General features: G+C 65.1%; 3 protein-coding genes across 6 annotated transcripts; all 3 read left to right on the top strand.

The window, feature by feature from the left end:
- The first annotated feature begins 444 nt into the window (after window positions 1–444).
- Window positions 445–7,173, top strand: XKR7 (XK related 7). The gene is made up of 3 exons (XM_062009201.1): window positions 445–875; window positions 5,925–6,124; window positions 6,221–7,173. The coding sequence occupies exons 1-3, from the start codon at window positions 445–447 to the stop codon at window positions 7,171–7,173; spliced, it is 1,584 nt and encodes a 527-aa protein (XP_061865185.1).
- Window positions 7,174–10,429: 3,256 nt separating this feature from the next.
- Window positions 10,430–15,386, top strand: CCM2L (CCM2 like scaffold protein). Of its 4 annotated transcripts, none has more exons than XM_062009291.1 (10): window positions 10,430–10,752; window positions 11,021–11,188; window positions 11,441–11,524; window positions 11,607–11,790; window positions 12,360–12,823; window positions 12,961–13,051; window positions 13,169–13,232; window positions 13,444–13,591; window positions 13,723–13,861; window positions 14,044–15,386. In XM_062009291.1, the coding sequence occupies exons 1-10, from the start codon at window positions 10,663–10,665 to the stop codon at window positions 14,373–14,375; spliced, it is 1,764 nt and encodes a 587-aa protein (XP_061865275.1). In that variant the 5' UTR covers window positions 10,430–10,662; the 3' UTR covers window positions 14,376–15,386. The 4 variants fall into 4 exon arrangements, with proteins under 4 accessions (XP_061865275.1, XP_061865277.1, XP_061865274.1 ...); XM_062009293.1 differs by having other exon boundaries at window positions 10,431–10,752; window positions 12,916–13,051; window positions 14,064–14,227; XM_062009290.1 differs by having other exon boundaries at window positions 10,436–10,752; window positions 12,916–13,051.
- A 517-nt stretch (window positions 15,387–15,903) lies between these two features.
- HCK (HCK proto-oncogene, Src family tyrosine kinase) lies at window positions 15,904–19,891 on the top strand. Its single transcript, XM_062009294.1, is given in 9 exon segments — window positions 15,904–16,305; window positions 16,546–16,666; window positions 16,668–16,696; window positions 16,995–17,177; window positions 17,476–17,552; window positions 17,740–17,855; window positions 17,857–17,891; window positions 18,136–18,264; window positions 19,559–19,891. Coding segments are annotated over 9 exon segments (954 nt in total). The 5' UTR covers window positions 15,904–16,247; the 3' UTR covers window positions 19,765–19,891.
- Window positions 19,892–20,029: the final 138 nt, after the last annotated feature.

The following is a 20,029-nucleotide window of genomic DNA, read 5'->3' as shown; positions in this document are numbered from 1 at the left end:
CAGAGCTCGGGTCCTCCACGAGCTGGGCGAGGGGTGGTCGGGCAGCAGGACCCCCGCCCCGGGGGGATCAGCTGGCATCGGGGCGGGAAGGCAGCTGCTCGCACCGGCAGGTCGGTGCGGGCTGGGGAAGGGGAGGAGGGACGGGGCGGCCGCCGGCACCGTGCGCTCCCCCGGGACCCCCAGCGGCGGCGGCGGGGGAGGGTGGGCCGGGGGGGCGTCCGCCCTTTCCGGAGCGGGGAGTGGCGGGGACGGGGCGGGAGCTGCCGGGACCCGCCGGGGCGGGGGGGTCGGGGCTGGGGGGATGTGCCGGGCTCGGCGGCTGCCGGCCGGCGGGCGCGGGGCGAGGCCGGCGGGGGCGGGCGCTGCCGGGGCGGGCTCGGCGGCTCCGTCCTCCCTCCGGAAGTCTCTCCCGCTCCCTCCTTTCTCCTCCTCTCCCCCGACAACATGGCCGCGAAGTCGGACGGCGGCGGCGGCCCGGCCGTGCGGCTGGAGAGCCCGGAGGGGGGCGGCGGGAGGCGGGAGGGCAGCGCGACCCCCCCGGCGCGGCGGTACCGGCTGCGGGACGGCTGCTGGGTGCTCTGCGCCCTCCTGGTCTGCTTCGCCGACGGTGCCTCGGACCTGTGGCTGGCGGCCCATTACTACGTGCGGGGGCAGCGGTGGTGGTTCGGGCTGACGCTGCTCTTCGTGCTGCTGCCCTCGCTCGTGGTGCAGCTCCTCAGCTTCAGGTGGTTCGTGTACGACTTCGCCGCCGGCAGCACCAAGGACAGCGCCGGCAGCACCAAGGACAGCGCCCGCGGCCCCCGCGGCTGCTGCCGCCTCTGCGTCTGGCTGCTGCAGGGCCTGATCCACCTCCTGCAGCTGGGGCAGGTCTGGAGGTACGGGGGGACCCGGGATGGGGGGGGCAGGGAGGCGGGATGGCGGGATGGCGGGATGCGCGGCTTGATCCACCTCCTGCAGGTGGGGTGGGTCCGGTGGTACGGGGGTCCGGAGATGGGGGAGACAAGGGGTCAGGATGGGAGGCTGCAGGGCTTGATCCACCTCCTGCAGCTGGGGCAGGTCTGGAGGTACGAGGTGAGCAGGGATGGGAGGGGGGCGGGAGGGACAGGGGGCCAGGATGAGGCTGCTGAAGCTGGAACGGATCTGAAGGCATGAGGCTCATGGAATTGAGATGGGGCTGGATGGATTGGCAGGGTGCAGCAGGGACACAGTAAGGATACCAGGATGCAGCACAGCAGACACAGGTGGGGATGGCAGGAGATGGGGGAAGCGGGTGGGGATGGCTGGGGCGGGGCGTGGGGATCAATCCCTCTGCAGCCACAACAGGAGGGGTGGTGGGGGACACCCTCAGCAGAGCCCGGCTGTGGGTGCCGGTGGGTGCAGGCAGGAGCTGTGGGTGCTGCCAGGAGCTGGCATCAGCTCAGCTGAGTGGCACAGACTTGCTGTCTCCATGGCCAGGAGATGCTGGGCCTGCTGAGGGGCCTGCCTGGCCGTGGAGGTGCTTCTGCTGGATCTCTGAACACCTCGGGCTCAGATTCTCCTCCCAGGTCCTCCCCTGCTCCTGCTCAGAGTTCACTGTCATCTGCGGGGTCGCGGAGGTGCCATTTGTCCCCGGTTTGTCCCCAGTCTGGAGGGTCTCTGCTGCCTGCCCCTTCCTGCTCCTGGGGACAGCTGGGCAGGGCGAGCAACAGCTTGGCAGGCTGGAGCAGGCTTGAAGTCCTTCGCCTGTGTCTCCACAGACCCTGCAGAAGCCCGAGCTGATGGTCTCTTGGCTCCTACCTCCCCTGTGCCGTGGAGCCGGCCGTTGTCCCTCCCAGCACTGCTGAGCTCCATCCAGCCGCGGCTCTGGCACGGAGCTGCTTCCTGGGGAGGCTGGTGCTGGCGGGGAGTGGAGACAATGGCAAATTCCCGGAACAATGGAGCAGACAGTCCTCGCCCTCCCGGCTCGGGTTTCAGTGCTTCCCCTCCTGACCTACTGTAGTACAGAGGCTGCTCCACTCCCTGTAGTTGTCTACGTGCATTTGTCCATCTGTGGCTCTTTCTGGGATGCTCCTGGGATGTCAAACTTTGTTTCACAGTGCAGCGTGCACCGTGCTCGAGGGGCTCCTGCCCCTTCCCTCACGCAGCCACCGCCTGCCCTGCCCATCCCCATGGCAGCTCCTGGGCTGTGCTGCCTGCAGGAGGGGTACGAGCCCTGCCTTAGTGTGCTGGTGGAGCTGGTGAGGAAGAGGATGAGTTGTCTGGAACTGAGAATTGCCTGGCACCCTGAGGGCAGTCGCCTGCTACCGGCCTGAGTCGGACCAGGCTGCTCTGGGGGCTTTGCTCGCTGTGGTGTCAGCTGTGCTCTCCTGAGCGGCTGCTTCACGGAGGCTCTTAAGCCAATTAAAGTGGTAACTCTCAGCACTGACCCTCCAGGACATGTTGGTCTCAAGCTGCAGCTGAGGCTGTTTCTAATCTCGGGATTTGGGATTAGCTCGGGTGACCAGTTAAATGCAGTTTGCTAAACCCATTAGTGAGGCTGGATCCGGTGCAGGTAGATGTGGCAGTTAAAGAAGTGGATAAATGCTGCATGTGAAGGGAAGGCTTTTCCTTGGCCAGGGCACTGTGCCTGTCCCTTGCCAAACTTGTCCTCCTTCCCTGATTTACCTGCCCCCCGCTGCCTTGCGGTTGCCTCGGCAGGTCTCACACCTACCAAATCAATCACTGCACTGCCCCAAGCCCCAGCTGTGACAAAAACCCCAAATCACAAACACACAGCTGCTCCCCAGCTGCACAGGCAGCTCTGAGCACTGCCTGAGCTTATCCCAAATGGAAGCTGTCGTGAGAAGCTGCTGAAGGTAGTTGCCATCAGCACGTTCATGATGCACACGCGAGTGCTCTGCCAGGGATGCTCTCTGGAGGTGGTGCTGGTTGCACGGCCATGTGCTGCCACAGCTGCTTTCACCCAGGGTCATACCAGGATTGACTGCCTCCAGGTCACTGAGGCCAGACCCAGAGTGCCCCCCTCCACTTGCAGATCCTCCCTAAAAGTCCACCATCAGCCCATGTTCCCCCATTCTCTGCTGGCTTGGGGGCCTGGTGCCACTCCTGGGTTTTGATGCCAGTCCTGTGGCAGCCTGTGGGTCACAGACACCCTTGGCAGCTCCCTGTGTGGGGTTACAAGGTGTGGCAGAGCTGAGACCCACAGATTTCCACCCCCCCACCCCCACCCCAGCCCCTCTGCTCCCCAGGACTTTGCTCTGTCCTCTCAGGAGCCCTCAGCTCTGAGACCACCCAACTTTGGGTTGTCAGCTGGTCCCACTGCAGGACCCAGCACTGGAGTCAGTTGCTGAGGGTTCCCACATAGCCTGGGGTGCACAGGACAAGGGGCTTTTCAGGGCCAGACTGAACCTTCCCCTGAGCACGAGTGGCCTTGGCTGCTCCTGTCCACAGGGAGGACCTGGGGCACGTTGGAGTGTGGGGATGGTGACACGAGGACTTTGATGGGCGTGGGGCTGTGCCAGCCAGGCACACGTGCAGCTCTCTCTGATGACCTGACTTGGTGGGATGTGGAAGGGATTAAAATGGCTGCAACAGGGAAGCAATTTTCTCCTTGTTTAAATAAAGGATTAAGGGATGAGATCCCAAATTGCCTTCTAGGAAAATCACACTCCCTATCACTCCCGCTTAGGCCGGGGGGGTCCCTCATCCTTTCCCATCTGAGCACCATGATAACGGATTTGGTTATAATCAGACCTGAGCTTTTCTCCTCATGCTTCTTTTTATTTCCCTCCCCCCTCCCAACACTTAAAGCCCAGGGTCAGGAGCTGGGAGTTGAGGGCAAACGATGACTCTGGCATCAAACCCAGCGGTGCCAGTGCCGCAGCACAGCCGGCTCCTGCCCCTGCCCGCGGCCGCCCCGCCGCAGGCTCTGCTCCGCTGCCTCTCGGTAACACGAAGGCGGGAGCAATGAGCCCTGGGAGCTCTCTCAGTCGCTTTTCTGCCTCATCATCAGCTTTTGGAAAATGAAATGACTGTTTTCCCCTCTGGCCGGGGCCGATGCCATGTTTTCGGGGCAGCTGCCAAGCGCCCGCCCTCAGCGCCGGGACGTTCCTCTGCGCCCAGGCGCCGCGGGGTGATCAGATGCATCGCAAACAGCAATCAACAGTTCACTCTGGCCAGTTGAGGGGAGATGAAATCGTGTTTTAATGAGATCTGTGGAGCTGACGGGAAGGCGGGAGGAGTAACTGTGGCCTCGCCAGAGGATGGGGGGGCTGCGTGTCACTCGGGCAGCCGGGGACCGTGTGGGTCTGGGGGCTGTGTGAGGGAGGGGCTGTTGTGCAACGGGGTGTCCCAGCACTGATGGGCCCAATTAGTGAGGCTGATTACAGGGTGAGGCTGATTACAGGGAGAGGATGAGGTTGCTGGTGTCTGAGTCTCACTCGCACATGGGTGCCCTGGGACTGGCAGTGACTCCCTGTGACATCCCAGGCTTGGCATCGCTTCTCCCATAGCCCTCCCCTATGCCCTTCTGGCCCCAGGATGCCCCCAGTTCACACCCTGGTAGTGAGGGGGGGCTGCAACTGGGGTGCAACTACTGAAATGGCATTCTTTGCTGACAGTAACTTCTTGCCCCACTCTTCTGGGGGAAGAGCTTTCTGGAGCTCCCAGCAGGGCAGTGGGAGGGGATGGGGCAGGTGGTCATAGGGCTGCTGGTGCACCAGTGGCCTCACTGGGGAGGACCATGGATGCCCTGTGGGACCAGCATGCCCACCCTGCCCTCCTGCATGCTGAGAGAGCTGGTGGGGCTGCCCAGGGTGGGAGAAGATGGCAGCAGGATGGCACAGGGGCCTCAGTGGCCCCAGCTGATGGCCCCCACCATGGTGTTGGGGCTTTCCAGTCCCGGGGTGGGAGGACTCGGCTGTCCCTGCAGCAGGAGCAGGGCTGGCTCCTGCCTCCCCACGCTGATGGATGAGCCAAAAGTGCTGGGATCGGGGTTTCTCCTGTGCTCTGGGCTCCTGGAGTTGGCTGGCAGCACTTTCTGGAGCTGATGGAGAAGCCATCACTCTGTGTGAGGGTTTTATCCACCTGGGAGGAAGCTTTACAGCCTGATGCCCTCCCTCTTCACCCCTCTTTTTTTCCCCTTGTCCATCTCCCTCCTCTCAGGAGGCAGCAGAGCCACTGGCCCACCGTGCAGGCAGGGCTGCCCGGGGATGCCCGGTGCCCATCCAGCCCGTGTTCCCTCCCGCAGTGCCCGGATCTGGCCCGGTGCCACCGGCAGGGGTCCCTGGTGCTGGTGACTCAGCCGGTGCGTGTGTCAGTGCCACGCACACCTCCGCTGACCCCCGGCCGACAACCAGATGGCCGGGGCCGGCATGTGCCCATGTCTGTGGCCCTGCCAAGAGCTGGGGCAGCACCGGCACGAGCGCCCGGGAGCTTCCCGCGGGCAGCATGGCATGACCAGCTGGTGCCACCGTCCCGGCTGAGGCAGGGGGCTTCACGCCAGCCCAGACGAAAATATCCCCTTTGAGAAGCAGCCGGTTGTGGTGCTGGGCTGGGGCCAGGGCACTCCAGATCCACTGGTGGCTGGATCCAGGGGCTGTGGGACAGATGCCTTGGCTGGGGCAGGGGGAAGCCCCCAGCTGCATAAGGGCACCGGGGCAGCACCCGGGAGTGGAGGGGTGGGGTGATGGCCAGGTGGGCATCGTGATGGCTGAGTGGGAGGCCAGGTGAGCCCTGGGGTAGCAGGGTGTTGAGCTGCCTCTATATAAGCTGCTCCTTCCTGGCATCTCAGGGCCCTGGGATGGGAGTGGGATGTGCTCTGTGTTGCTGCTGCAGCCTCCTGTGCTCCCTGGCTTCCCTGCCCCCAAGTGTGGGGAGGGGGTGTTTGCAGTTGGCAGCAGTCCTGGGGCGTTGTCTCATTTCACCCGCGTTCCCCATCTGCTCAGGTACCTCCGCACGCTGTACCTGGGGCTGCAGAGCCGCTGGCAGGCCGAGCACCGCCGCCGCCACTTCTACTGGCGGATGATGTTCGAGAGCGCGGACATCAGCATGCTGAGGCTGCTGGAGACCTTCCTGAAGAGCGCGCCGCAGCTCGTGCTGCAGCTCAGCATCATGGTGCAGCAGAGCAACATCGAGCCGCTGCAGGGTAAGGGCCATGGGGGTGCAGGGGCATGGGGGCGGTGGGACGGGGACCCTGGGGCTGGCACAAGCTCTCGTTGCCCTCCCCCTGTGCCCCCTGCAGGGCTGTCGGCCTCTGCCTCGCTGCTCTCCCTGGCGTGGATGATCGCTTCCTACCAGAAGGTGCTGCGGGACTCGCGGGAGGACAAGATGCCCATGTCCTACAAGGGGGCCGTGGTGCAGATCCTGTGGCACCTCTTCACCATCGCCGCCCGTGCCATCGCCTTCGCCCTCTTCGCCTCCGTGTTCCAGCTCTACTTCGGCATCTTCATCGTCACCCACTGGTGCATCATGACCTTCTGGATCATCCAGGGCGAGACGGACTTCTGCATGTCCAAGTGGGAGGAGATCATCTACAACATGGTGGTGGGCATCATCTACATCTTCTGCTGGTTCAACGTCAAGGAGGGACGGAGCCGCTACCGCATGTGCATCTACTACATCATCACGCTGTCGGAGAACGCCGCCCTCACCATCCTCTGGTTCCTCTACTACGACCGCAAGGCCACCTCCGACTTCCACGCCTTAATCCTCGTCTGCGTGGTCAGCTCCAGCTTCGCCCTCGGCATCTTCTTCATGTTCATCTACTACTGCCTCTTGCACCCCAACGGCCCCATGTTCGGCCCCCGCGCCGGGGGATGCATTTTCCGGCAGCGGCCGGCCCCGGCGCCGGGGTCCCCCACGGACGCCGTCACCAGCCCGCCCCGCTCGCTGCCGCGGACTACAGGGGGGGAGCGGGACGGGGCGCCGGGGGAGCGGGACAGCTGCGTGCCCGTCTTCCAGGTGAGACCCTGCGCCCCGCCGGCGCCGGCCGCCCGCGCCCCCCGGACAGAGGGACCCGTCATCCGCATTGACCTGCCCAGGAAGAAGTACCCGGCCTGGGACGCCCACTTCATCGACCGGCGCCTGCGGAAGACCATCCTGGCGCTGGAGTACGCGTCGCCCACCACCCCGCGCCTGCAGTACCGCACCCCGGGTGCACCCCAGGAGCTGCTGGAGTACGAGACCACCGTGTAGGGGGGGGAGTGTGGGGCAGTGGGCGGCTCTCCCGGGGCCGTCCCCGCCTCTCCGAGCCGTTTGCCTTTCCGTTGGGTTTGCCGGCGCTGCCGTGTCGAGTGCCCCGCGGGCGGGGGCTGGGGGGGGGGTCTCTTGGTGCTATCCCCCTCCCTGTGCCGCTCTCCCGCAGCCAAGACCCCCGTCTCACCCCCTGGCAGCCGCCTCAGCTCCCCCTGGGGCTCGTCCTTGCCAAAAAACCTCACCGGTGCCTGAGGCCAAGGTGGTGGGTGCTGTGGCCCCACAGCACTTGACCGTGTCAGTGGTGCAGGATGGGGAGTGGGGACAGCCCGGGCTGGGAGCCAGCAGCTGCGAAGGGCTGGGGGCACGGGGGGGCACGGTGAGGCCCAGGTGAGCGGCACACAGGGGGACACAGGTGCCGGTGCCATGGCAGGGCCATGGGGCTGGAGCGTGGCCACACTGGGGAGTACGTGGGGCTCCTCATCCCCAGGGAGCTGGGGCAGGGGACAGATGGGATCAGGCCAGCCCCTCCATGTCTCCCACTTCCCCCACACCCTGCAGAGCCGGTCCCAGGGAAATTTCCTCCATCTCCATCCTTGGTGCCCCCACCTCAGAGCTGAGCCATGTCCCAGGTCTAATGGGGTCCCTGCTACCCTGTGGGGTGCAGCCCCTGCCCTGGGCCACAGACCCTGCTCTCCCTGGCTCTGAGCTGAGCCCTGTCTCTCCCCTCTGTCCCCACAGGAACTGCTTCATCTCATCGGGTTTGTTTTCACCTGAATGGTGACATTTTGTTTGACATTTTCTACCTCCACTGCTCCCGGGGGGGCAGGGGCCTGACTGGCCCCACGGAGGGGGGCACACGGGGTTCCCCAAAGCAGGATTCACCCTCAGCCATTCTCTCCTCCCAGGGCTGGTTTTGCTTCCCACCCGAGAGCGTTTCTATCCACCCTCCATCAGTATCAGCTCCCTCCCGCTCCCCAGTGTAAGCTTGAGCCTGGATCCTGTCTCTCCCCTGCCCACACAGAGGAGTGGGGCTGCCCTGGGCTCCAGGTCTGAATGTGTTCCTGCCCCTGCCTGGATCCCTTGGTGTGTTTCTACCCCAAAGGGCTCTGATGAATGTACCTTGTGCCCCCCAGGCCAGACATGTCCAAGGGGATATGTGTGTGTGTATGTGTGTGTGCAGGGGCTGGCAGGGGGTTGCAGGGCAGGGCAGCTGCTGGACTCCACGGCCAGGTATTGCCCCAGCACCCACAGCCCCTGTGCCTTCCCTGTGCCCCCCACAGCAGCCACGCAGGGGCCTGGGCACCAGCTACCCCGTGCCATGGTGCCAAACCCTGTCCTGGGCTGAGGAGCGTGGCACGAGGCAGCGTGTTGGCTCGGGGAAGCGGCTGCGAGGGAGCTGTGCCCGGGACCAGCTCTGGCTGCTGCCCGCTGTGCCTGGGCACAGGGTTCCCAGGGGTCGGCGTGGGGGCAGGGCCGGGGGGGCTGCGCCGTGTCCGTGGCATCACCTTGCTTTATTTTCCCATTTCTCTGTAGCCAGAAGGCCAAGGTGAGAGTGGGCCGGGGAGGGCTGATGGTGGGGTCACTGGTGCTAACTGGTGCTAACTGGAAGCCTCGGAAAGCCTTTCGGACCACGACCTACGCCCCTCCTCCGCTGCTGGTCCCGGGCAGCTGCCGGTGGCTGGTGCCGACTGCGCCGGGGGCAGCAGCGGGCGCGGGGCGGCTCCGCGGGGAGGGAGGGGGGGGGTCTCTTTTCCTCAGGGAAGGTGGGAGGGTGCCGGACTGGAGCCAGGGGTCAGCCCTGCAGCAGCCGGGCAGCGTTACCAATCCCCGGCGCAGAGGCGGGAAGCTGCCGGGGATGGGGCCGGGATGCGTGGGGACCGTCTGCCAGGACAAGGCAGCTCCCCGGGGCTCCTCCCTGCCCAAGCCCCCCCTCCCCCGCCCCCCGAGAGTAGCTGCCGGTCAGGGCGATCTGCACCCTCGTGCCCTTCACCGCCGGGGTTTGCGGGGGGACCCCGGGGCCGGGACAGCGGGACGTCGGGACACTTTTCTATGCACTCAAGCCACGGTATTCTCAGCCCTGGGCTGCTCCGGGCAGGGGCTCAGCAGCAGCGAGCCCCGGCCCGTACGGTGCTGCCCCGCTCGGAGCGGGGGGTCCTGGCCACGCGTGGGGCTGGGGGCAGCCACAGGTCACCCCACTGCCACCCACCCCCCAGCCTGTGCCATGGCGGGGGCAAACGCAGGGCCCCGGTGCCAGCGGCAGCACCGGGATGGTGGCATTTGCCTACCGGGGCCGCGGTGAGGGGACACGACCCGGGGCCACGCCGGGTGCGACGGGACGGGGCAGCTCCGGGGGTGCTGGAGCTCCCACCGGGGACGGGGGTCCAGGGGGATGGCCGGTGGGGTGGCCGCGGGCTGCCCCTGCTTCAGGGAGCGGGGAGAGGTTGGGGCCGGGGCCGTTCATTCGCTGTGGAGGCGGTCGGGGGGTCTCAGCCACGTCCCCGGTCCTTCCCTCCGGCCCCCGGGGGCTCGCGGCCGCTGTCACGTACTGTAAATACTCTGTGTGCCACCTTCTTCTCTGGGACCCCCGGCGCGGGCAGGGGGCGAGTGGGAGGCCGGGTCCGGACCGAGACTTTTTTGTATACCACAAACCTTTTGTATATTTTTAATTTTGCTGCAACATGAGATATTAAATTCATTTCAATAAGCTCTGCCTGCAGGAACCTGCCCTTGCCCTCACCCCCTGGGCTCTGCGGCGGGGCAGGACGCTGCCCATCTGTCCCGGGGTGCCTGGGGGTGTGGGGGGACGGGGCAGGACGGCTGCAGCCGGTGTCGGTGGCCCTGGCCGGTGCTGGCCCTGGCCTGCCGCCTGGCAGGGAAAGGGTGCATGGGCAGGATGCAGCTGCAGGGGAGGAAGCCTCCGGACATGGCCACTGCCAGACACGGCCACTGCCGGGACAACCTCCCCCCGTCAGGGGCCCCGATCCCCGGCAGACCCCCAGACCCAAGGGGTACTCGTGCCTGATGGGTGGCCGTGGGCACGGGGTGCTGGGTGCAGCTGCACAGCATCCTGCCAGTGCCATTCCCCGTGCCAGGGCCCAGGGCAGGACGGGGCAGCGCAGAGAGGACCGATACCCCCCAGCACTGCCCTGTGAGAACAGGAGTCAGAGGCAGCAGAACCTGCACCAGACCCAGCAAGGAGCCCACCCGTGGCAGTGAGGAGCAGGGGCTGCCCTGCAGCCGGGTCCCGTGGGCACCCACAGCCCCAGCGCCTGCTCCAGCCCCAGCCTGCCTCAGCCCCTGCCTCTGCCCAGAGCCCAGAGCAGCCCCAGCTCACACCAGTCCCAGCCCAGCCCTAGCCCCAATCCCTGTCCCTATCCCAGCCCCAGCCCTAGCCCCAATCCCTGTCCCCATCCCAGCCCAGTCCCAGCCCAGCCCAGTCCCAGCACCCCCGGCAGGAACTCACGTCCTGCCGTCCTGGTGGAGTTTCCGATGCAGGAAAGCGCGGCGGCGCCGGGCGGGCGGTGGGGCGGCCGTGCCGGAGGCCTCACCATGGACTGCGAGGCCAAGAAGGGGAAGAAGGTGCGTGGGGCTGGGGTTGGTACCTCGTGGGGGCCGGTGGGGCAGGGTGGGAGTGGGCAAGGTGCATGGGGACACTTGGGCCAGGGCCCTGCAGCCCCTCCCCTGGCACAGAGGGGTGAGGTGGGGTCCCCACTCGCTGCCTCCCAAACCACCCAAACGGTGCAAGTTTGGGGTGAGTGAGCAGAGAGGTGTCCCGCAGAGCCCGTGCGTGGTTGCCAGGGTCAGGTGCCCTGTGCTGATGTGTCCCTGTGCCCCTTCTCCCTGGCAGGGCTTCGTGTCTCCCATCAAGAGGCTGGTTTTCCCCAAGGCTGCCCGGAGGCCGGCGCTCCGCAGCAGCGTCTACCGGCGGCCGCTGCACTCCGTGCCCCTCTACCCCCCCGACTACCTGATCGACCCCCAGATCCTGCTGCACGACTATGTGGAGAAGGAGGTGAAGGTAAGGGGTAAGGGGTGCCCAGGGCTGTCCCTACCTGCTCGGGGAAGGCAGACATGAGGCCACTGCCCCTGTGGTGGCCAGGAGGGTGCTGGTCCCCTCCCTGCCCTGGCAAACACTCAGGGAGGGGGAGCTGGGGGTGCAGAGAGGACCCACCATTGCAGAGTCTCCCTGTACCCCAGGGGACGTGGGTGCTGAGGTGTGGAGGGTGGATGCCCCAGCCCCTCAAGCTGCCCTGGACTTTCTTCCCACTAGTTTTTAGGCCACTTGACCTGGGTGACATCCTCCCTGAACCCCTCCAGCCGGGACGAGGTGCTGCAGCTGCTGGACACGGCCAGGGTAAGAGGGGTCCCCACACCTCGGGGGTGGGCGCCGGGTGCCCCATGCCATCGGGTGCCCGAAGCCCTGTGTGCCCCCGCAGCAGCTGAAGGAGCTGCCGCTGCAGACGACGCCGGAGCAGGACAGTATCCTGAGCCTCTCGGCACGCTGCCTCCTGCTCACCTGGCGCGACAACGAGGAGCTCATCCTGCGCATCCCCACCCACGAGATCGCCGCAGCCTCCTACCTGCGTGACGATGCTCTGCACCTCCTCATCCTCAAAACCGGTGTGGCCATCAAGCCACGGCCACCTGCAGTGGCACAGCCAGCCCCGAGCGCCCTGTGTCCTCAGGACATGGGGGGCTGGAGCCTGGGGGGTGCTGGGGGGGCTCTGGGGCCATCCACAAAAGCCTGTACTGACCCACCGGCTCTTCAAGGGGCTTGATGGGCATCTGCTTCCCACTGTCCTCACTCCACAGGGCTCCCTGTCTTCAGGCTTCTGCTGCCCTGGCAGGTCCCAGCTGCGTTCCCAGCCCGTTCCCTTTAATGACAGGAGGAAAGGAGTCTGGAAGTGACCCCTGTCCTCCTGCTCTCCCCACACATGGAGCCGGGGGGGAGGGGGGGGGGGCGGTGCAGGGGCTCTGGCACTTTAATCAGCAAACTAGGCTCAGCTGTTTGCTGCAGGCGGGGGTCTCTAGGGAGGGTCTTCTAATCCCCTGCCCCAGCCCCACTGCTCTCAGTCTGCTGGGGCTCTCTCCGTCTCTGCATCCTGCTTGGGTGGTGAGATGGGGCAACCAGGGCAGGGCGGGCAGCACAGCTCCCTGCCCTGAAGCCCAATCTCTCCTTGCTGCCCCAGGCCTGGGAGTGGACCCGGTCCCCGCTGGAGCACACCCCGAGGCGGCCCCGGCCGGTGTGCCGGAGGCTTTCCCCCCCGAGAAACGTCCCGGGGGCTCATGGCCGGAGGGTGGGCGTCTGGGGGGCCCGATGGAGCGGCGGCACACCATCTGCAGCCTGGACTGGCGAGCGTCGCGGGGCGGACAGGAGACCCGTCAGGGCGGCAGCCTGGAGCGGCGGCGGGGCGGCAGCTGGGAGCGGCGGCAGCGCGGGCGGCCGTCGGGCAGCTGGGAGCGGCGGCAGCCGTGCGGCGGCAGCTGGGAGCGGCGACGGGCCGGGGCCGGGGCCGCGGGCGGCAGCTGGGAGCGCGGCACCGGCGGCTTCGGCAGCTGGGAGCGGCGGCACGCGGGCAGCAACCCCCTGGACCCCCAGGAGCCCTGCCCCGACGCCTACTCCAACCTCATCATCCTCGCCGTGCCCAACAGGGTGAGTGGCCCCGTGGCATGTGCCCACTCGCTGGCACACGGACACCCACCGGCACCCACCCACGCTCCCTCCCTCCCTCTCTCCTGTTGCAGGATGCCGGCGAGGAGTCCTGTGCACTCATCTGTCAGGTCTTCCAGATCATCTACGGCGACCAGAGCATCGAGTGTGTCGACCGTGCTGGGTACCACTACACCTCCACTCCCACGAGGCCCTGGCTCTGCAGCAGGAGTGAGTGGCTGGACAGGCGTGGGGCTGGCGGGCAGGGGTGTGTGAGCACCTGCATGGGGGGCAGCAGCCGTGGCAAGGGCTCAGCCCCACTCTGAGACCTCATCTCTCCCTCCGCAGGTGAGAGCTGCCGCACAGACGGGACGTACGCCTACGATGCCGACTTCAGCTGCTGCAGCTCCTTGTGAGTCTGGGTCCCCAGGGTGTCCCTGCCCTGGGGTGGGTGTCCCTGCCCTGGGTGGGTGCCCCTACTCCCAGGTGGGTGTCCCTGACCGGGGTGAGTTCCTATTGTGGATGCAGAGATGCCCCAGCCCTGCCTGATGGTGGGTGCTGTGTATGGAGGAGCACGTGGGCACGAGGGGTGCCAAGACCCACTGACCCCCATCCTCCCACAGCAATGGCTCCCACGAGACCTTTGAAGCGTACTACAGCGGCGCCTCCTCGCCCTCCTTCCACCAGTCCCACCACAGCCTGGCCACAGCCTGCAGCGGCAGCGACCAGAGCGGCGTGGGGCTGGAGCAGCTGCAGGACTACATGGTGACGGTGCGGCTGGGGACAGGGAGGGCTGGCAGCGGGCAGGCCTGAGCCCCCCGTGCCAGAGAGCGGCCAGCAAGGCACGAGGTGGCAGTCCAGGACCCGTGTCCCCAACCTGACCCGTGGCTGTGTCCCCACAGCTGCGCAACAAGCTGTCGCCACAGGAGATCCAGCAGTTTGCCGTCCTGCTGCGCGAGTACCGCCTGGGCACGCCGGTGCCGCAGTACTGCGCCGAGCTGCTGCGCCTCTACGGCGAGCGCAGGAAGTTCCTGCTCCTGGGTGAGTGGCTGCGGCCCTGCTGTGGCGCTCGGTCACTCCGGCCACGCCGCTGCAGCCCGTGGGTGATGGTGGCGGGTGTGATCTGGGGAGTGCTGGGGTCCTGCTGCTGATGGGATGGGATGCAATGGGATGGATGGGATGGGATGCAATGGGATGGATGGGATGGCATCCCCTTCAAGCAGCTGGTGGGGCTGCCCACCAGGGCAGAGACACCCCGAGGCTCACAGCACCCCTGGCAGGAATGAGGCCCTTCATCCCCGACCAAGACATCGGGTACTTTGAGACGTTCCTGGAGAGCATCGGCATCCGGGAGGGCGGGATCCTCACCGACAGCTTCGGGCGCATCAAGCGCAGCATGAGCAACACGTCGGCCTCGGCCGTGCGCAGCTACGACAGCTGCTCCCTGCGCTCCGAGGCCGAGTCCTTCAACCGCATCATCACGGACATCACCCACGACATCGAGGCACTGGCGCGGGATGAGGAGGAGGAGGAGGAAGAGGACAACTACCTGTGAGGCAATGCTGAGGTGCCCTCTGTGCTCACCAATGTGCTGCACCTCCAAGCCAGGGTTTGCCGCGTGCCCAGCTCTGCCCCGCTGCCTGGGAGGTGGGATACTGCCCCCCTCTGTGTCACTGCAGGAGAGGACACGGGCTCTGTGCTGCCCTGGCAGCTCTCAGCGGCGTGATGGCATCGCAGGGCTGCCATGGCAGTGGGGGAGCTCCAGGCCAGCAACACCAGGTGCTGTAATTTCTGTAGATTGCAATTAAATGCCAGGCCTGGGAGTGGAGCAGGTTCTTCCCCAGGGAAAGGCTGTGAGGGGTGGGGGGCTGCTCACTGTGCCACTGCTGGCCTGGGCAGCATCCACCCCCATGCCACACACAGGTTTGGGTGCTCCTGGCTGTGCTGGGCTGTCCCTGGGGGTTACTCCTGGCAGTGTGGGACTCTGGGGAGCTCAGAAGTGCAGAGGCACAGCGAGTGTGTGCTGTGCTGGGGGGCTGGTGGCCACTGTTGGCCTGCTGCTGCCCGTGCCACTGGCCTGGGGCACCCTGGAAAAACACTTTTGCTTTCCAAAACAGGGGAAGCACTGGGGAAGGCTGTTCCTACCCAGAGCCCCCGGGATGCTTTCAGCAGGGGCTGCTGGTGTAGTGTCCCCTCTCCTGTGGCTGAGCACCCCAGTGTGAGGCAGAGCTGGAGGCTGTTGTGACACAGCCCGTGGTGTCCCATCAGTGGCCCTGCACCACCCGTCCGGCTGTTTCACAAGAGGAAGTTGCTGCCTGGGGCCGCGGCTTCCTGCAGCCCCTCCCGCTGCCCAGGGCCGGGTCCTGCTCCCCGCCGGCCTCCTGAGCCTCAGCCCGAGGTCCTGGCCGCTCTCCTCTGGCCAGTGTCCCCTGGATGATGTCCCCCGGCCGCTGTCCCTCGGGGGGTCGGTGCTGCAGCCCGCGGCCGGTGCGTGGGCAGCCAGGGGCTGGGGCTACCTCCAACTAGTCATTTTTTTCTCCTTTAAAAATATACATATGCAAATCCTGCTGCAGGCGATGTGCTTCCACCCTCTGCCACCCCGAGCCAGAGCAGCGGTGGAGCCGTGGGGCCCTTCGCTGCTGCCCTCCCCGTCCCTGCATCAGGGGTGCTCTGGATGAACCAGGACAGAGGCTTCCTCAAACCCCTCTGGGCTCCCGGCGGTCTCTGGCACCCATCGGGGGGCATACAGCCCATCCTGATGACACGGGGGGTCCCCACAGGCAGCAGAGGCACCCACGAAAGCCAGTTCTGCTGCCTTTGGCCCAGGGGAACCTTCCTGGACCGGAGGGGTCCGATTCGATGTGCGATGGGAGTCCTCACTTCTGTCCCGGTTTGGGTGCCCCGAGGCCGGTACCGAGAGGCATTGGCCGCGCCGGTCCCGTCGGGCAGCAGCGGCCCCGGGAGGGCGGCGGGGGCAGGGGCGGGCCGGGGCGGGGCCGGGGCAGAACGCGGCGGCTGCGAGACGAGACCGAGCCCGGGAGCGGGACGGGGACGTTCCCCGGGACGGCTGCGCAGGTGAGAGCGGAGCCCCGAGGGCTGCGGGGCCGTGCGGGGAGAACCCCGCTGCCGGTCCCGGCCAGCCCGGTGAGTCCGTCCCTGCCCCGGGCCAGCCGCCGCTGCCTCGGTCCGTCTCCGTGCCGGGGCTGGGTCTGGCCCTTCTCGGTGCGGCGGCGTCTCAGTGTTCCGGGGGAAGCGGTGCCGGAGCGTCCCGGTGCAGAGCCGGGGAGATGGTCCCTGCCGGGGCCGCGCGGGGGTTATCGGGGTCTTGGCAGCACTTGCTCTGCCAGCGAGGGCACAGGGCAGCGGCGGGCTGCAGGACGTTGCTGCAGGGTGGGATGCACCAGGAACGGCAGCGGCTGCCCCCTCAATGCTCCCGGGGCTGCAGGAGCCATCCGGAGAGCTATGGCCACTCAGTCACTACAAGGGTGAGTGAGCCCCGGGCCCCACATCCCAGACGGGGTTTTGCCCCTGACCTGAGCAGCTGGGGGTGCAGGGGCCGAGGGGCTCCTGCCTGTGGCTCCAGCTGTGACCCACAGTGACTCCTGCACTCCCTGGGGTGGTGGCTGTCCTGCTGCTGCTGCCACAGAGGCTGCCGTGGGCTCTGCTCTGAAGCACAATGCAGCGGCTGAGAGGGGCTGCTGATGGCCCCTCGTGCTCTCTGGCAGGGCAGAGTGATGGGCTGTGCCAGAAGCTCACCCACCCCTGCTGTGTGCCCAAACCTCAGCAGCCCTGGCAGAAGGATGCCTGGGAGATCCCTCGGGAGTCGCTGAGGCTGGAGAGGAAGCTGAGCCAGGCAGTTCAGAGAAGTGTGGATGGGTGAGAGCGAGGAGGAGGCAGCTGGGATGAAGATCAAGGTGATAGTGGAGGATCAGGATGAGGGATGGGAGAGGAGGTAGGGAAATAGCAGGGAGAGAGTGACTTGTGGGAGAGGAGCAGGGGAAGTGGAGGTGGCCCTGGACTTAATGCAGGACCTGCTGGGGGCTGGGTGTGGGGGGTCTCCAGACCTCATGCAGCAGCTCCATCTGCAGGACTGGCTGCTTCAGCTCCAAAATCCAGTGCTCCCAGTGCCTGGGCACTGGGCAGCCTGGGAGCAGTCTGTTGTGCCACCCCACAGCTACCTACAACAAGCACACCAAGGTGGCAGTGAAGACGCTGAAGCTGGGCAGCATGTCTGTGGCCGCCTTCCTGGCGGAGGTGAACCTGCTGAACATACTGCAGCACAACAAGCTGGTGAAGCTGCATGCAGTGGTCACCAGGGAGGAGCCCATCTACATCATCACAGAGCTCATGGAGAAAGGTGCTGGTGCATCCCTGTGCAGCTGCCACAGGCCAGGCCAAACCATGGTACCCAGCTGCAACAGGGATGCTGCAGCATCGGCCCCTCCTGCATCCCTGCACTTGGCTGTGGGCTCTGGGGCTGTGTGTGGGCTCTGGGGCTGTGTGTGCTGGGGCAGGGGGCTGAGCTGGGCTGGGGGATGCAGTGACAGCCCTGGCAGAGAAGGACAGGGGGCAGACAAGGAGGAGGACTGTGCAAGGCAGGAGGGAGCTCACCCAGAGGGCTGAGCCACCAGCCCCACACCCTTCGCTGTCTGCAGGGAGTTTGCTGGATTTCCTGAAGAGCGAGGATGGGAAGAGGCAGCCACTCCCAAAGCTGATTGACTTCTCTGCCCAGGTGTGGAGGGAGCAGACCTTAAATGGTCGTGTTGTGCTGGTCAGCCCGGTCCTGACCTCCTCTGCAAGGGATTCCCAGCAGGAGTCAGTCACATCCTGCAGCAGGGAGGAGTGACCTGTAATGCCTTGAGATGGGTTGTGGTGTTTCAAGGAGCTGATTTGTGTTTGTCTCTTTCCCCTTTTTACAGATTGCAGAAGGAATAGCTTTTATTGAGAAGAGGACCTACATCCACAGAGACCTGAGAGCTGCCAACATCCTGGTGTCAGCGATACTGGTGTGCAAGGTTGCAGACTTTGGGCTGGCCAGTCATCAAGGATGATGAGTACACGGCCAGGGAAGGTGGGGAGCTGCTGGGGGAAGGAAGGTGGGGAGCTGCTGGGGGCAGCTGCTGCTGTCAGAGGGGTGAAGGGCTGTGGGAGTCCCTCAGAGCCCTTGAGGGCTGTGCAGATGAGGGAAGCTGCTCTCATTTGCATGGCTTCACCTCTTCCTCTTCTCTTTGTTAGTTTCCTGTTCCCCATATTTCAGCACAGTTTCTCACCATATGGGCTGAAGCTCATGTTTCCCACTGGATTTCTTTGCCCAGGTGCCAAGTTCCCCATTAAGTGGACGGCACCAGAGGCCATCAGCTATGGCTCCTTCACCATCAAATCAGACATCTGGTCCCTCGGGATCCTCCTGACTGAGATCATCACGTACAGGCGCATCCCCTACCCAGGTAAGGAGGGGAAATGGCAGGTTCCATCCTCCACCTTCTGGGCCCCAAGCACAGGATTCATTTCTGTATGGAGTTCAGTCTGTGAGAGCAGAGGGGAATGGTGAGGAAGGTGGCTCTCACGGGAGGAGCAGAGCTCACAGATGGTAGCACAGGGTCTCAAGAGGGTGATTCTGTCTGTGAGCCATGGACAGGAGCCCAGAGCACACGATGGTCTCTGAGCAGTCTGCACCACTCCTTCAGCTACACCCCCTGCTCAGGACAGAGCTTCCCTGGGATGGAGGAGTCAGAGGGTTTTCTCCCTGGGAGTCCTCAGCAGCCACCAGCTGATTTCACTGCCCTGAAATTCACAGCAGTGTGGCACAGGCCCCCTCTTCTCAGCTTCCAGGAGGCAGAATTGGGACATCTCCCTTGGGGAGCCCCTAAAATAAGCCCAAGACTTCAGGGTACCCATTGTTTTGGTGAGACGGGTATGCTGCCCTGGGGCTGCTCCTGCCAGGCCTCCAGCTTCGTGGGAAACCAGCAGTAGTCAGAATCTCTGACAGACCTGGTCTCCCTGCTTCTAAAGTGTAAGATCCTGGTTTTAAGGTAAGAAGAAAGCTGCCCCAGCTCAGGCTGGGCTGGCTGCCCTGGGTATCTCCCTCAGGGGTTCCTGCCTTGTGGCTCTGTGTCACAGCACAAAATCCCTGGTTCTCTGCCTCCTGTAGATCAGGTGTTTGGAAGCAGCACATCACTTCAGGGCTGAGAGCCGGGCCAGGAGATTTTGGGAAGGCTCAAGCAGTCTGTCAGTCATCATCCTCAGGGACCACCCTGTGTTTTATATCAACAGTTTCTCTGCTACCTTTTTTTCCCCCCACGGGATTCTGTACAAGAGGAGTAAAAGCTGCCACAAAGCAGCGATGAAGGACGTGGGGTGGCACAAAGGGCGGTTGGGGAAGGAACAACTCTGCCATCAAGCCCAGCTTTTATTGGAAGGAATGGCTCATTAAAGGCTCAGCAGATGGAGAAGTGTAGCCTCCATTTGTTTTGAAATGGATGCAAAATGGTTATAATTCCCATCTGATGTGCTCAGCTGGGGCACAAACTGACCTGCTGCAGCCGCCACAGCCTCACTCACACACTCGTTTCCCTGGCCAGGAGCAGCAGTTCCCCCTTCCCACCCCCTTTAACCTATCCTTTTGCCCTTTTCCTCCTGCTGATGTTGCCCAAAGGGTGGATTTGGTTTGGGTTTGGTGTTACCTTGGGGAGGAATGTGTGACAAGCCGTGACACGTTCCCCCTGCTGCGCCGTTCCTCGGGGATGTCGAGCGCGGCGGGGATGCGGGCGCTGGAGCGTGGGTACCACGTGCCCCGCACCCACAACTGCCCCCAGGAGCTCTACGACATGATGATGAGATGCTGGAAAAACAAACCAGAGGATCGTCCCACCTTCGAGTGCACACAGAGCATTCTGGAGGATGTCTTCACCGGCACCGAGGGCCAGTACCAGCAGCAGCCGTGAGGCTGGGCGCGGGCTGAGGCTGCGGCACCGCGCCCCGGCTCCTCCCCGTCCCGCTCCTGCTCTGCCTGCACACGCTGCCCCTGCCAGCCTGGCCCGGGAACTGCAACCTTCCCGGTGTGGCTGAGCTGGAAGCGGGGGCACGAAGCCTTGTGCTCGTGAGGCGGGTGCTTGCCCCGGCAGCGCTGAGCGAGGAGAGCTGGGGATGAGCCTGAGTCTGCTACACATCCAAAAGGCCCAGATCATACCTTTTTAAACCCTTCTGAGA

The sequence above is a fragment of the Colius striatus genome, chromosome 16 (assembly GCF_028858725.1).
Source record: "Colius striatus isolate bColStr4 chromosome 16, bColStr4.1.hap1, whole genome shotgun sequence".
Taxonomy (NCBI): Eukaryota; Metazoa; Chordata; class Aves; order Coliiformes; family Coliidae; genus Colius; species Colius striatus.
Note: the sequence above shows the minus strand (reverse complement) of the source record. Positions and strands in the feature narration are given on the sequence as shown.

Coding starts and splice junctions, on each gene's coding strand:
- XKR7 (XM_062009201.1), top strand. CDS start 445: ATGGCCGCGAAGTCGGACGGCGGCGGCGGCCCGGCCGTGCGGCTGGAG. Junction 876..5,924: donor CAGCTGGGGCAGGTCTGGAG/GTACGGGGGGAC, acceptor CCATCTGCTCAG/GTACCTCCGCACGCTGTACC. Junction 6,125..6,220: donor CAACATCGAGCCGCTGCAGG/GTAAGGGCCATG, acceptor TGCCCCCTGCAG/GGCTGTCGGCCTCTGCCTCG.
- CCM2L (XM_062009290.1), top strand. CDS start 10,663: ATGCAGGAAAGCGCGGCGGCGCCGGGCGGGCGGTGGGGCGGCCGTGCC. Junction 12,824..12,915: donor TCCTCGCCGTGCCCAACAGG/GTGAGTGGCCCC, acceptor CTCCTGTTGCAG/GATGCCGGCGAGGAGTCCTG. Junction 13,052..13,168: donor GCCCTGGCTCTGCAGCAGGA/GTGAGTGGCTGG, acceptor CTCCCTCCGCAG/GTGAGAGCTGCCGCACAGAC.